This window comes from Pieris napi, chromosome 2 (genome assembly GCF_905475465.1).
Source record: "Pieris napi chromosome 2, ilPieNapi1.2, whole genome shotgun sequence".
Taxonomy (NCBI): Eukaryota; Metazoa; Arthropoda; class Insecta; order Lepidoptera; family Pieridae; genus Pieris; species Pieris napi.
The window spans coordinates 12,868,539-12,885,633 of record NC_062235.1 but is presented as its reverse complement, the minus strand read 5'-3'; the positions used below and the strand labels follow the sequence as shown (position 1 = coordinate 12,885,633).

At 31.7% G+C, this 17,095-nt stretch overlaps 1 protein-coding gene across 2 annotated transcripts in view; it reads left to right on the top strand.

The window, feature by feature from the left end:
• Window positions 1–248: 248 nt before the first annotated feature.
• The window catches only part of LOC125059283 (D-beta-hydroxybutyrate dehydrogenase, mitochondrial), a 51,021-nt gene continuing 34,174 nt past the window's right edge, over window positions 249–17,095 (top strand). The window contains exons 1-3 of one of the 2 annotated variants that reach the window (XM_047663662.1): window positions 249–373; window positions 11,165–11,285; window positions 16,032–16,211. In XM_047663662.1, coding sequence (XP_047519618.1) covers window positions 11,175–11,285; window positions 16,032–16,211 — 291 coding nt within the window. In that variant the 5' untranslated portion in view covers window positions 249–373; window positions 11,165–11,174. Of the gene's footprint in view, window positions 387–11,164; window positions 11,286–16,031; window positions 16,212–17,095 lie in introns of both variants that reach the window. The other variant, XM_047663654.1, reaches the window with a different exon arrangement.

Sequence of the window (17,095 nt, the reverse complement as noted above, 5' to 3'; positions counted from 1 at the left end):
AAAACTGAATGGGTATCGCAATAGTAACGGTATATTTTTGTATGGGAAAGAATTAAGAACTAACTGAAAGCATGAAATCTGTATCATTGGAATGGATAAAGCTGTCAAAATAATGAACATGAACGTATATTATGACTATCCTAAAGTTTGTAAAACCACTGATTATGATTTCGTGGAATTAATAAATCCAGAGACACTGAAATGCCAATCAAAAAACATTATACACTTGCCAAAAACACGTCGTGAAATTTTATAAACTGTATGAAAGTAGATAATAAATAATATGTAGTCGTTTAAATTTAAACTCGGCGGGCGCAGTATACCGCGATTCGTCGACGCCGCGCACCGCTTGCCCACGCGCATAGTGCTGAATGTATGTCAATTATGTAATAGTGATTTGTGTATTTTTAGTGTAGTGAATTGTTCTTTTAGTTGTTTTAATATTTATGTAGTTAGCTTTAATACAACCAGTTCATATAGTCTTGATCCATTACATAATTCTGAGTGCAGCGCCAGGATATTTAAAATCAAAGAAATTATATTTTTATTTTAAACATTAATAATATTGTCAATATAATAGAATATTAAAAAAATTGGAATGAAATTGGGATAGGAATTACGAGTTGGAATCTAGAAGTAGAATTTTGGTCTTATTTTTACTTTCTTAAAAAATTTTACTTAAATATCCTGGATTAAAACGCTTATGAATATACAAACGAATAGAAAACTAATAGAGGGCGGCTATAGAGGTTTCTGAAATAGTTATTTTAAAGACATTTGCTGCATGGAAGATTGTTTATAAATTAAACAGGATATTATTTTTACGTATCCGGTAAATTTGCGTATTAGAGTTTTATTCATTATCTATATCCTTACATAACATAAAATAAAGTGGCCCGCACGCTGCTTGGCTGTATGAACTCGATAAATCCAAACTAAAAACTACTAAATATATATAATTACTTAGGATTACACACTTGTGGTGCATTCATTGTAGTTTTGTAGAAAATACAATGCCTAACACACACAAAATACACACGGACGAAGCTAACCGAAGTTAGACTTTTAACTAAAAAATCATGTTTTTTTGTCTAAGTAACTTTATGTTTAGTTTTGCACTGCGGTCAAATGGCTTGCCCCGGGAACAAAGTCGTAAAAGCAAAATTTATTTTATTCATTAAAAGAAGGTAATGCTATTATTACTAGGATACTAAGAACATTACAATAATATATATAATAAAAGGATTTTCTTTTCCTTTTTGACGATTTAATCATTGTTGTTATCTATTTAGTGTACATAGTTAAAAAATAACGAAATGGACACTACAGTTATTAGATGAATTAGACTGAAGATCAAAAGCGTTTACGATTGTGTCACTGTACATAATTACGGACGACACAGTAACCGCACATTACGACGGCACATTTTGACGAATGTTTAGAATGTAATAACCAGTATATATACCACTGGTATATATACTGGTGGACTGGTAATAGTATATATTACCAGTCTTCATTCGTTTTTAAAATGTCGTATTAAAGTAATTTGATTATTTGGTAGAATTAAAAGCTAAACTAAAACTTTCTTTATGGTTGTTGCGATCTTTTTCAGGGGAAGTAAAATTGGGTAAACGAGTATTACTAACATTGTGCACAAAATAATTTCCATAGAACAAAGATATCCTCGTGATTTTTTTTTAGTAAAACTAGCTGACCCGGCAATTATATAATAACTTTCAATAATAAAAAAAGGGGTGAAAATTAAGGGTTGTATGTATTTTTGCGTGGACACCCCTTATTCCTTGGGGTTTGAAAGATAGATAGTAGCCGATTCACAGACTTACTGAATATGCATAACAAATTTCATAAGAATCGGTCGAGCCGTTTGGCAGAGTATGGGAACATTGTGACACGAGAATTTTATACATTAGATGTTGTGCAAAAATCTGAAATTACAGTTATAGTACATAACCCATGGAAGACAAAAATGAGAAACCATTAAAACAGTTGTAGTAGTGCTTTACGACTTTGTTCCACGGGGCAAGAGAAATTATATAATTTAATTTTTATTGTTTTTTTCATTTGTGGTTGGCTGGAGAAGATCGCTCGTAAGTGACAAGGCCGCCCGTTGTCCTTCTTTTAATTTAATTATTTTAATTGTACTGTATATGAAGTGTTAATAAATAAGTAAGTTTAGTATCTCTTAATAAATTGTTAAAACCATAAAAGTTTGTCTAAGACATTACGCTCCGTTAGACGAATGGATTTCCTAATAAAATATTAATGTTGTTGATTCTTACTTATTTCCATTATTGCTGACGATGTTTTGAGAGTAAATTCTCTACAGCTCATACATGAAACATGATATTAAATCCAACTCAAGTTATAAACTTAAAATAACCTTTACAATCCACTTAGAGCAGTGTTGGCTTAGCGACTTCAGCGTGCGACTCTCATCCCTGAAGTCATAGGTTCGATCCCCTGCTGTGCACAAATGGACTTTCTTTCTATGTGCGCATTTAACATTCGTTCGAACGGTGAAGGAAAACATCGTGAGGAAACCGGCTTGCCATAGATACAAAAAGTCGACGGCGTGTATCAGGCACATGAGGCTGATCACCTGCTTGCCTATAAGATAAATTATCATGAAACAGATTCAGAAATCTGAGGCGCAGACCTAAAAAGATTGTAGCGCCAATGATTTATTATTTTATTTTTACAACCCACAATAGGACAAAATTATTGTTTCATTATGAAAGTATAAGAAAAAAAGAGAAGCAATTACCTTAAACCTTTATAAAATCAAATTAGTGCGATACTAACTTTACACTAATTGAAGTAGCTTCAGCGAAGATAAAACAAAATGCATAGGTATAATATAAATTATTGACGGAATTATTAAGAAAGTTAAATTTTTAAGAGAAAATAAGAATATTTTGAAATGAATCCCTCAATTTAAAGCGTGACTGTGAACATTCTCAAAAGGAAATGTTAATTAGTTTTTTCTTTTTTGGGAATATTACCTTCGTAGGACTTCGTGAGTTTTTGTAATGTTGTTTGAAAGAAGCCTTTTTGCGTATTCATTTCACTTTGATAGACAACTTAGTTCGCGTATTGTACGCTTATGCGAAGACATTTCGATTAAAGATTAAATGCCACCGTAAAAAATATTATATTTATACACAGAAGAAAATTATCAACGTAAGAGATGTCTACGAAAATATTTCATAATCAGCATGTACGATGGAATCACCTCACTATTAAAATTTTATAAAACAAATAGTTTTTTTTTGGTTCTTGTTAGTGTAGAGCATTATTTAAAATTAATTTGACTATTATATATCGACGAGAGCAGTGTTGGCCAAGTGGCTTCAGCGAGCGACTCTCATCCCTGAGGTTGTAAGTTCGATCCCCGGCTGTGCACGAATGAAATTACTTCTTATGTGCGGAATTAACATTCGCTCGAACGGTGAAGGAAAACATCGTGAGGAAACCGGCTTGCCTTAGTCAGAAGGACACTGATGTCTACTTGCTTACTATTTGACAAATAATCATGAAGCCAATACAAAAATCTGAGGCCCAGGCTTAAAAAGGTGGAAGCCAGAATTATTTATTTTATATTATATCGACAAATATTTTTAAATTCGCCATAAATTTTAATATTAACACGAATGAATGTTGATTTTTAAATTGGGTGACTTAGGAACTTTCCAACTATTCATACCTATGATGTATGAATTCTATTTTAAAAGGGGTAATGGCGTTACTACCTATATACTTATATTTAAATTAGGGGACTGACCACTACTCGATTGAATTTCGACAGCCGATCAGTAAATTTCCAAACGGGACATTACGGTATTTGAATTGTATAAATTCGAGTGCGGAAATTAATAATGAATCTCACTTTCATTAATTCATTATTAATTCAATTACTAACCTCATAAAAATTTCAACGCCAGTATGTTAAAAACATGGGTTTAATTCAAACTATTTTAAACATATGTTTTAAATAACTTGTTTTAAATCATCTAAACCCTGCTTCATTCACACACTAACTTCACCGCCTTGGGGACCTAAAATTTCTATTGGGTTTTCTATTGGGTACAAGAAACTTCCTTAGAAAAATTCCCTGTCCTGTGCAAATGACACTGTAGTTTAGAAGGAAGATTCTCGTGTGGTTGTGCTAGTACAGCTTTTGAGCTGATCACCTGGATAAAATTTATTATTGTATTAAAACTATGTGGAATCAGAATGTGAGAAACTAAATAAATAAATATATATATATATAGATATTTAATGTTACTGTGATGTCAATAGTATCTCTAAGAAATGTTCCTGAGATTGCAGAGACAATGAAGAGACACTATACCTACCCAACCATAAACAAGAAAAAATTCTCACCCTCTAATAATTTCCAAAAACGGAAAGTAGACTAACTATCTATCTAAAGTAATTTCGGAAAATATAAATGAGCTCAACTTCATCCTTTATCATTTTTATTTTGGTTAAATGTTTTCTATTTAAAGGCCAACGTGATTCAATACAGATAATCATAATTGCTTCCTACATTAAACCCGAAAATGCCCGGGGTATTTATTACATTATATTTCATACACAAATTGTACCTGGTTACGTCTAAATAATATTAAACAATATCAAATAACTCAAGATACTACGCAAATACATTGAAGTTACATCAGTTCTGTTTAATGTCTTTCAAATATAATGCGATTTATTGGCCGGAATAAACAATAGATAATATTATATTTGTGTGAGTTTCTTTTGACCACGTTTTTATATAATTGATTAAATTAAAGGTTAATTGTTAGGTCATTTATATATTTATCACGTATAAGTAGTTTGTACTCTTATTTTTGGGGTGTTTTTATGTATTTGACAATGAATATATATTTCAATCCTATTTAATTACTGACATTATTCTACGGTTTTAAAATCTAAAATACGTCATTATCTAAATATTGTTGATATGTGTCGATTTCACAAAATATATCGATTGACCTTTATTTAAATACGTTCTTTTTACCGTATCGACGGGTAAACATTAAATGTTTGACAGTTACAAAATCCATGAATAATTGGTATTGTAACACCCGCCCGTGGCACAAATGTATGTTCGAATTTGTTGTAAGTATAATGTAAGGTAGTAAGGGCCGGGGAGGAAATCTGAGTCTCAGTAAGGTTGGCTTCGCAGTCTCTAGATGATAGTGGACAGCGTGGATGTTGGAGTTGAGACACCTAACGTGTTCACGGTTCTCTGAGAGACAGTGGTAGTGCCCCGGTGGTTCCTGCCCATTTGGATGAAAGGCAACAGCATGGCACTCCCACTAGGAAGGGGTTCACTGATTGCGCTGGTAAAACACAGGTTATTTCACCAGAGGACAATGGGGTGGTCCCGTCCCGACGCCAACAGACTGAGCTAACCGACAACTGACAGACAAATTAAACTTGAATCTATATAAATCTCACTCTATAAAAACCTCATTATGCAACGACTCAATTGTTTTCCCAATGTATTTAAGTAGATCCATACAATATTCATACATCGCTCATTCATCCTTTTGATATAAATGAAACAATAATAAAAGTGTTTATATTACCGCGATCCACATTATATACGATTCGCCGAAATGTTGAATTTTGCGCATTAACGAATGTTTTGTATCGACTCAACTTTGACCTTTGTGTATAACGTTTACAATATATTTATTTCGTTTGACAGAAACATTTTGAGGTTAAATTCCTAAGACTTTTTTTGTGGAATTTTTGAGTGGGTGGAGAAATAATACAATATAATTATACTTGTAATTTATTTAACCACTCGTTTTCTTGTAAGAAACAAGTAGCAACAAACAAGTAAATTTTATCCGTAATAAAAGCAATTCAGTTATTTCACTTTTTAAGTGTTTTCTTTTTATCATCGCATGCAAGAATTGTCTACGTCAATTACATTTTAAATAATATATGATTTTAAAAATAATTTTAAAGAGATACTCGCTAGTATATCTGTATATCAGGCATGAACGTGCGATAGCCGGCGAACGTATGTTTAATAACGCAAAATGGGCCTGATCCGAAAATAAGAAATGCCAGCGGAAATAATCAATGAAATTGGGAGAATGACTGGTCGGTGATACGGGTGGAATTTCGTATTCCGCTTTGACGTCTGAAGATGAAATTCAGCTGCAGGAATTAATCCGAACAACTCCTCCGTACACTCTCCATGTTAATTGCGGTAGAAGATGCAGAGTGACTCCACATCTCTACGCAACGCCAAGCCGCTTGGAGAGGGATTGGTCGTCGACGCTTCGAACCACTCTTCGTTGAATACGGTCAATTGGAAGGTGCTGCTCCCGTCCAAAGATGAGAACAGTACAGTGGGACCGAATTTGCGCTTTATACAGTTGCAAGCGGCGGCCCGGAGTGAAGTACCGTCTTGCCTTGCCGAGCACACCAAACAAAAAAACAAAGGCCTATTTAGCGAGTTTAGTTAGTTTTTAGTATTATTTAGTATACAGTATACACAGATAAAAATCCAATAAGCAGTTAACGGCCTATACTATCTTGTAAATTATTTATTAAAAATAGAATATTTATGCCCGCTGACGTGCGTAATGGATCGTCTAATAATAATATATTTAGTCGATTGGTGAAGTTGATGTATTTGAGATGATATTTATTGCGGCAGAGTACTTTTAACGCTAGAGGCGGTTATAAGTATGAATTGAATTATGTAAATTTTACATAGCGTATAAAATGACCACATAAACTTAACCATATTTTCAATTCCAATGTGGAGCAAATTTGTGGTTCAAGTTAGTTCAGTAACTGCAATTAAGCGAACAAAATACGCAATCACAGTCGTTAACGCTACTAGAGTTAGTGGCTTATGTTGACATGGCTTAAAATAATATGGTATTTAGTGTGTGACGGAGAAATGGCGTTACTGTCAGCATATGTAACCAGACTGTCACGGGGCTTTTAAATTAACAACGTTAAAGTAAAATCTTTGCACAAATTTAAATTTGTCTGCCTTAATAAAATAGGCAATTGAAATTATTAAAAGAAGATACTTCGTATATAAATATATTGTAGGCAAATAGGCAATAGCAACGTCGTGTTATTATACAGCAAAAGTGTCAACTAATTTGATTAATAACATTAAATTAACAAAATACCTTTGATTTAAGAAACGACGTTCGTAGCGACGTGCGTAGCGAACCTCTACGTGTAGACCCTTTGTTCTACGAAGTATGTTTAAATAACCTATTTATCTAAACTCCAAATAAATGTAACATGATTTAATATCGCCTGTCGCCGTTTAATTTGGCATTTAGGACTAATTTACATTTCAAACTTATATGAGGATATTTTTTACTAATTTATTATACATTTTGAATTTTCGTTTTATTGATAGATTGTTTATCCGTATGACCCACGTTTGCTATTTTAAGCGTGACAGGAGACGTGTCTAATATTGTTTTGAAGTGAAACTTCTTTTACGGAACGTCACGAAGATGTGCAGCGTTTTTGTCGAAAAAGGGTGAATTATTTATATTTTTAAAATTAAAATTTCATTAAGAGAATTTATGAGAGATTAGTATTTTATATTTTATGCAAAATAATTTATTGATATCTCAAATAACGAATTGTACATTAAAATGCCACGTGTTTTTATTATCAAAGAAATAAATTTTAAAAAATTAAATTTATTATTTGTATTAATTTTCGACACAATATTTTAATGACAATTAAATTCATTGAATCCCTCCCTCTATGTCTCGGAAATCTAAAGTTTTAGATTTGTATAAATATGAACAAGAGTTAAAAATTCGTTTGCCAAAGAAGTTTCACTTCTAGCATGTGTACTTTGTACGCACGCACTTTTTTGTTATAAACTTCCCACGTTCATTCAGGATATTCTTTAAGAAAACGTAACATTCGATTAATATTCGGTATATATATCTTCATAGTGGTTAATGGAGGTTGCAATGACGTAATGACATGTGTATGATTCAATTTATAAAGTAGACTATTTATTGTCTATTAAAACTTCTATTTATATAATTATATGTTTGTGTATAAGAAGGATCCATTACCAATTGAATATAAACTGAGACTGCAATACATTAAGATGTCTCGGCTGATAGAAAACAACTCTATTCAGCTATATTCTTCGCCCACTCGCATTAGTATGACGTCACGCGCCATTGAGCATCTAACTTCAAATTTCGGGGAAATTAATATTTTCTTTTTCCGTAACTTTTTTAACAAGTTTTGTAAGAATTTGTTGTTGTGATATGACCTTTCGATATTGCAAAACAGAATAATATCAAAGCATTTCAATGTGAACTTGTTTATAAAAATATGTAATAATGTGTATTTTACGAAGAGATTTAGTCGACATGATATCAGTAGCAACGCTGTATTTTAATTCAAACTAAAGTCTGAAGCTGCTACACGGGCTATATTCTAAAACGTATCTGAACTCATAATCTTGAATTGGTATTTCATTGTGAAATATGTCTTTATATTGAAAAAGTTTGACCCATATGGTTTAAAGTGAGAATCACACACAATGCGTCAAAGCTGGAAGTTCTAATCTCATTTTAATATGTTGTTAAGTACCGAAAATTTTAATATATAGGAATATAAACACATAAATGTCTGTCTCTTATAACGAGTAAAGATCCCCCAGCCTAAGTGATAAGTTTTTCAAGATACATTCTAGAAGGCTCTATAGTTACCTGACCTTGATTTTTCTTTGTAACATTCATGGAAATCAAGTTTTATGTTGCGGCCATAACTTAATTACTCTACGGTTATTATATACGCGTGAGATTATTATAGTTTGTGTGGGAGCTCTTATAAATTATCTTTTATTTCCCTCATAAAACCCGTCATATCTTTATTAAACAATTCTCTAGGCTGTAATCGTTAACGTAGAATTAACTTGATATAATTTTGTGAGGCAAAATAAGTCTTATCTTTTAAATTAAGGACAATGTTCACATATAAAACGATAAAACATTTAATAATATATTTGAAATTTAAGTGAGGCAACATTTTATTGAAGAAATAACTTTATCCCTGTGACGCGATATTCACAAGTGAATGGTAACCAAATATTACGCTTTTAAGCTTTGACATAGGTTATGTGAGAACTATGTTCATCGTTAACTAAATCTAGAGCTTGTATTACAACATATTATTTAATAATACGTGTGATTATTCTAAAGGTTTGGTTTTAATTTGCGATATAAAGATTTATTCGTAAGTCAAATATACCAAAGTAGTTCAAACCAAAATAGTTTAGTTATAGAATAACTAATAAGCTTTTTTTGTTCTCATAAACATTTTATGAATAATAATATAAACAACAATAAATATATTTAAATATCAAAACATATATCAACCTCTTTGGTCGTTTATAGAAATTACTCATAAAAAAAGAAAAACTTGATATGCGATGCTTTTTTGTTATTCTCATTCGTGTTAGCAGAGCCTTAGTAGGCATTCAACTATTTTAAATGTATCGGATAAACATGTTTCTATAATTTACATTTAATCGTAGTATAATTAAACACCGGTGCTTCTCTATATATAAATAATTGTTTTATTTTTAATACATTGTCGCTTCACCGAGACATCATGGAACATTACGATCGAGCCTACCTTAAAATTAATAAGTAATTTAAATCTTACCTAATTTACTAATAAAGATATTTATGACGTCTAAGTTTGACGTCACGCGCAAATGAGCGTCTTACTTAAAAATTTCGGGGAAATTGTATTAATATTTTCTATTTCCGTAACTTTTTTAACAAGTTTTGTAAGAATTTGTTGTTATGATATGCTTTCAAACATTGTAAGACAGAATTACATCAAAGCATTTCAATGTGAATTTAATTTACGATTTAAAGTTTTATTGGAAAGTTAAGCTTCAAGTCTAGTTTTGTTATAGAATAACTAATAAGTTTTTTGTTCTGATAAACATTTTGTACAAAAAATATTATTATTAATTATTTTGTTTTTAAACCTATTGAAATACTGTCATTAACGAGCAAATATAATATAAAAAACAATAAATATCTTTAAATATCAACACATATATCAACCTCTTTGGTCGTTTATAGTTATTACTGATAAAAAAAATAAAAAACTTTATATGCGATGCTCTTTGTTATTCTCATTAGTAGATATAATTAAAGACCGGTGCTTCTCTATATACCTATATAAATAATTGTTTTATTTTTAATACATTGTCGCTTCACTGAAACATCATGGAACATTACTATCTAGCCTACCTTAAAATGAATAACTAATTTAAATCTTACCTAATTTACTAATAAAGATATTTGTTATGACGTCACGCGCAAATGAGCGTCAACTTAAATTTTCGGGGAAATTGTATTAATATTTTCTATTTCCGTAACTTTTTTAACACGTTTTGTAAGAATTTATTGTTGTGATATGATCTTTCAAACATTGCAAGACAGAATTACATCAAAGCATTTCAATGTGAATTCAATTTACGATGTAGGTTTATTGGAAGGTTACCATTCAAACCTAGTTTAATTATAAACATTTAAAAATTGTATTAAAGAAAAGCTGTGTAAAAAGGCTTGCGTTAGTTAACGATTATCAATTTGTTTTAAAATAAGCAAATCATCAATTGCTATTTTAAAAGAGTACCGAGAGTTTTTACGCCGGCTTTTTCTCTCGGCCTACACCCTCTGTCTTCTTTGCCGATGAGTAGTGATGTTTACCATGTAATGACATGGAATAAGTGATACCTGTATCTAATATTCCATAATTAACATATTTTTTTATAATAGTATTTTTTTGTGCTGATATAAATTTTGTACGAAAAATATTATTATTAGTTATTTTATATTAAAATAATGTCTGTAATAGGAGCAATTATAATATAAACAACTATAAATATCAACACATATACTATGTGGTGATATTTATTATTCTCATTCGTGTTAGCAGAGGAAGTAGTAATTCATAAATAAAGTGCATTAAGTTGAATTTGTTGTTATTTTGCGTTAATTTACTAATAATGTTTATGTGTATGTGTAATCTCTTTTAAAAGGGCTTTAAATAATAGTTAATATTATTGTGTGATTGTGTTTAGATACATAAAAATGGCGGCGGGAGATGTCACCCGGCGCGCCTCGATCACAGCGCCATCTATGCATCGGCGACCGTCAGCGCGTAGGGGCTCGCTTATTAAGAACCCACAATCACCATCACAGGTAATATAAGAAATTATTAATGCTTAAAGGTTATATTCCGAAATACCTATTGCCACATGTCTAGACAGATTATTATCTTATCTAGCGTTGAAACGTTTGATGTTAACATAAAAGCCTTATTTTAAATGAATACTAAAGCCTAATATTAAAATATTCTTTAAACCCCAAAAAGGTCTATTTAAAAGTTAATTATTAATTATTCAGGTAACGAGAACCTTCTCTTGGGTGTTAAAACACCGGATTTAGAAGCAAAATATAAAAAAAACCATTAACTTCTCTGTAATTTCTATTATAATTTAATCACAAGCGCAGTTTAATTGCCATATATCTGACGGTTTTAATGCCGATGTGCGGATAAGGGTCTCCTAGATGCATCGTGTCAGAGCTGATTTACACAGGGTCAGTAACTGACTACAAATTCGAGGCAAGTCAGTGCTGACCCGAAAAAAACCCTGTGTAAACTGATTTGAAGTCAGTACAGTGGCTTGAAGTCAGCGCTGACTTGAATATTCGGACACGAATATTTTAAAGTCAGTTGGCGCCCCCCGCCACCCGCGCACCCCCGCGCCAGCCAAATAAACCCCGTGTAAACAGACAAGTCAGTGCGTGGTTAGTCACTGCCGCTGCGTTGTAGAGTGACCACGTTTTTTTCGCTGGCGATAAAAATGAAGCTTAGCGAAGACGAAACCTTAAAATTGGTGCAATTATATGGCCAGTTTGTACTCTGCAGGATCTTCAAATCGCAATTGCTTCAGCAACAAAGCAGAGCCACCAGTTTCGTTTCTATCGTCAATCCATTTTCTTACCCATCGTCGTTTATTTTTAGTTATCTCATTTTCTACCATTTCTATTAACTCATTCAACAGTAAAATTGATAAATTTTTCAACAAATAATTAAATCGTCGTTTCAGTTGTTTTCGCGAATTTATATTTCCCACTGACTTCACACACGTGTGCTCATCGTGAGAAACGCACCACTACTACTTACTTCATGTAAACAGTTAAAGTCACTTGTCTACTTACCCTGTGTAAATCAGCCTTCAGGATTAGAACCAATCGTATCCTAAATGTATTGAACACAAAGATAATCCATTATATATACGAGTGTTTTGTTTTTTTTTACTAACCAATACTAAGATAGCTACTTACTTAACATATGGATATAAATAAGCAAGTTATTATATAAACAAATTTATTTACATATATCACTGTAAAATCAAAGAAAGATCAGCTCGCACACACAATGTGTTATTTTTTTATCGTTTGCCATTGACATTGATTGATCCGACTTCGGGTTTACCGAAGACCAATTGCGAATTAAAAGCCATTTGCTTTAAGTATATTCTTTTAAAAATAGGATTGTTATGTCTCTTTTCATTAGTGCGAACGCAAATTGACGAATCGAGGCGATTACGTACCCACATTTATCGATGTCACAGACAGAATTTTGTTTTTATAAATAAATGGTCTTATCAGTCTAGAAAATTAAAACTTTTGATTTCTAGACACTCACTATGAGATTTTTAGTAAAATTTCTGAAAATACTACACCTAATTCCTTATACTTATGACACATAACATTCTCACAAATTTGAGTACAACTTGCTACATTGATTAGTAATATGTTAAAAATGTATTTCGCTGGTAAAATTGTTCGTTGGTACATAGGTGATATTTTAATTATTTTTAATTTATTAGTTCTTTTAATACCAATACCTTTTTTCTGAAAAGTTTACTTACTCTTAGCTCAGAGCTTAAATAACAAATTTGATATTTTGGCATTAATTATAATATATTTTATGATGAGATAAAAGGTTATATAGCAACCCTCATTGTATATGTTTTAAATTGAGTAAATTACACCCAATGTATGATAGATGTATAGTGTATACCGTCCACTACACGTAAAGTTCTATACATCTAGTATTCTGTATGCTAAAAACATATTGCATTATTGACATACTAGTTCACGCTAATTCTTATTAGTTCTTATTAGTAATAAAGTTTTGTAAATTTCAGCGAACTTCACATCTAAAACTACAAAATCCTTGGAATTGAATATAATTTGTTTGCATTATATACATCGGAACTCGTATTCCTGGTTATGTAATCACAGTAAAATTTAATAGCAATAAAATTTTTACTATTTCTATAAAATGTTATAGTTTCCGTTATTACTCGTGTGGCTTGCCATTTCAATATAAGTGTTAAAAGACGATAAATTTTCTCATCTGAATATCGATGCATGACCTTTAAATTTATGAATTCTAGATTCATAGCTATTTTTCTTGATCTGTTATTATTTTACTTATCTTAAAAAAATCAAATCAAAATAATTTATTCATATAGGTAACACAATGTACATTTATTAACGTCAAAAAAGAAATATATATTAATATAAATGCTTCTAATTTTACATTTACTGACAGTTCACAAATCAAGGGCGTAGAATGGAAGAGAAGGACTGGCAATAAACTCTTCGACACTCTTTTTAATCGCCAAGTTTTTTGTTTTACACAATGTTTGTAAGGAGCTGCAACCATTACATCATGTTAGCCATATAATAATATTTTAGTTGTAATCAATAAATGGACATATCAACTTATATACAATTTTTAAACTTTTTTTTCTGCGGGTATTTTCAATCAGCCCTAAGTCTATCAGCGAATCTGTTCTGTGCTGCTATCATGTGGAGTGGCTTCCCATTGAAAGCATCTACTCTTCTTCTGCCTAGAGCTACTGCCTGTCTTCTAGGTCTAGAATGTGGAGACGTTTACGTCGTCTTATATACTGTTTTATGGTGAGTTGTCGAGCAAGTTCGTTCGGGTGACAGGTTAACCGGATTACCTCCTTGATAGATCTCATTTTAAGGAGTTCGTGAACTTCGTTGTTGGTTATGTGCCATGGTACTTTTGCAATTTCTTTAAGGATCTTGTTCTGTTGTCGCTGTAGTATATATATGTTGGTACGAGATCACTTGCACTGCCCCACAGTTGGAGCCCAAGTGGGCTTTAGGGTGACTTTATATATATGGAGATTGTTGTCAGGAGACAGTCTCGAGTTTCTTCCTAGCATCCAATTTTTTAAACTAAACAAATATTCAGTATGTTCTATTGGATCGGGATCCAATTATTTCCTAATTGAACATAATCTCTTGCATGAAGACAGCAAGGCGAGTAATAGTGGTTATCAGGACTATTAATTTTTTTTGTTAAATGATAAAAAAATCTAAATTATCTCAACTTCAATTAATAGACCGCTACTATTATTGATGAAATAAACTTTTGAATGAAGTTTCAACCTAAACCTTGACCTCTTCGACGGTAATCACAATGAAGGGGCATGTTTTCCAAAATAAATCTCTGTCCTGGTATAAGCTTGGGATAATCCGACCCTCTTCCGATTGTTTAATCCGACTAAAAGATTAAAGGTAAAGATAATTTGAGTTTCAAGATGCTTTGAGTAGGTATTGTAAGTCTCTAATTATTTTCTGAGCGTTTAGAAAATGCCCCAATGAAGGTGACCGTTCTTCTAATTGGGCTAGTTAGTATTCTCAAATTTTTTTTATAAATCTACATTCAAATTAAAGTACACGTTTGATTTATAACTTAGACACAATATGCTTTTTTATTGAATATATTTAGTATTAGTTTAACTTAAAAACATATACATATCATAGAAGGATGTGTAGATTATGTTTGTATGTTAAAACTCGTTTATTCAAGGTTTATTCACATGTTTTGACAGTTCATTTGTCATAGTGATAATGACGGCTGCTACCATATTTTTAATACATACGTACGTGCCTATTACTGTACAATATGTATATATATTTGACTTCATTTTTAATTTAAAATTATACATCTGCAGGTATAATATGTATAACAGTAATTTGTTTTCAACCTGTAGGTAAACTAAGTTAGGACAATTTAGGAATACTCGTTTTAAGTGATTTATATTAAATATTCTTGTATAAAATGTATACAAAATTAGTCCTTTGTCCATACCCATTTAATCTAAAACTAAATCACACTGTTTTACTTAAGTACACATTCGTACAAATTGTGTTTATATTGACTAAGTTCGGTGGCGGTTGTTATTGTAGTAATGTGTATCTTGAAATGTATGTTAAATGAAACCCTTTGTTTGAAGCTGAGTGTCAACTGGATTTAATCGTTTAAAACATGAGCTTATAACATAAAATTGGGGTTAGTGGGGTTGCGACACTGGATTAACAAAAAAATAACTTACTTAAGGGTTGACTTATTTAAGGGTTCTTAAATCTAAGTGACAGTTCTGTTACCTATAAAGAATTTAAGTGTAGTCGAGCAATTGGATATTATCGGAAACGAGAATGTTATATTTCAATTTATTATTGTGGGAAAAACTAAACGGCTCCTTTTAGCTTCAAGTGTGCTATTGCTAACGTTTGGTTTGCGCTTCTAATTATTAACTAAAATGTAAATTGAAATGTTAGGAGAATAAATAAGTCATTGATTTATCTATAATTATTCTAGACGAATAATTTATTTGAGGAAAGATTTGTATGGTTTTAAAAAAATATATTAACAATCTGCTCGACCAATTTCAAAAACTTTTTCACCATTAGAATCATTATCCCTGTATGACAGATTTAAAAAATGGAGCCCTGTAAAGCCAAAACACTAGCAGCCTACTTAATAATATAAGGATATTAAATTTGCAAACGCAATGCTGTTATTGATAGATTTAAAATATTTTTTTCCAGGAAGTGCCTTGGGATATAATAGATAGATGCGCTCTGCCGATCGTTTTATGCCACGCCCTGGCTGTGGTCCTCTCTGCGCTCCTAAACGCTTTACACATCAGCCAAATCTCCGTCTTCACACTTTTCCTCTGGTTTTCCATATCGGTGACTGGATCTCTCTGGTTCTACCATAACTTGAAGGTTAGTAACGAATTTCAGTAACATTTATAAGGTTCTATAGAGTAAGCGTACTTGTATAAAATCACAATAGAAACAGTTTCACGAACATTGAGATCACAATTAATTTAAGTTATGGTCTGTAATACAAACCTTACTCGGCTAATCGGAAATTGGAGATTCAATTTCCAATCTTCAACTTGTATAACTAGGTGAGTAAACTCAAAGGTGTCTTTATCATAATTATTATACATATAAAAGAAAGTCGTGTTAGTTACACTATTTATAACATGAAAACGGCTGAACCGATTTGGCTGAAATTTGGTGGGGAGGTAGCTTAGAACCAGAAGACGGACACAGGACTTTATCCTGCTTCCGTGGGACGTGACATAAAACGTGGTATAACATAACGCAACAGAAAAACTAAAAAGTTATCAGTCAAAACCTAGCCGTTCATTTGTTAAAAATGGTACAACAAAACGCAACTGACACGGAATATCAAAACGCAACTGACATATAAACGAAATGTTATCATTGGTTAAGTTTGATTGAAAATTTGACAATTAGAAGTTTTGAAGTTGATCGATGGATGTATTTATTTCGAGTTTCTATTCGCTTATCGTGCCGATATTATCATCCCGACCAAGACGATCGAATCTTTCCCGACAAAGCCGTAATGCAATAAATGGATAGACCGATTTTGATGAAAGTTTAAATGAATTCGAGAATAGTTCATATTATTTAGAATTAGATGATTTTTGTTTGTTTTTGTAAGATTAAAGTTTTGTATTTAAGATGTGTGTGTACAGGACAACGTCTGTCGGGTCCGCTTTGTTGTTATGCATTGATGGAGAGCTAAGAAAATGGTTATATTTTTAAAACATCTACAAACCAAGTTTCTTAAAATA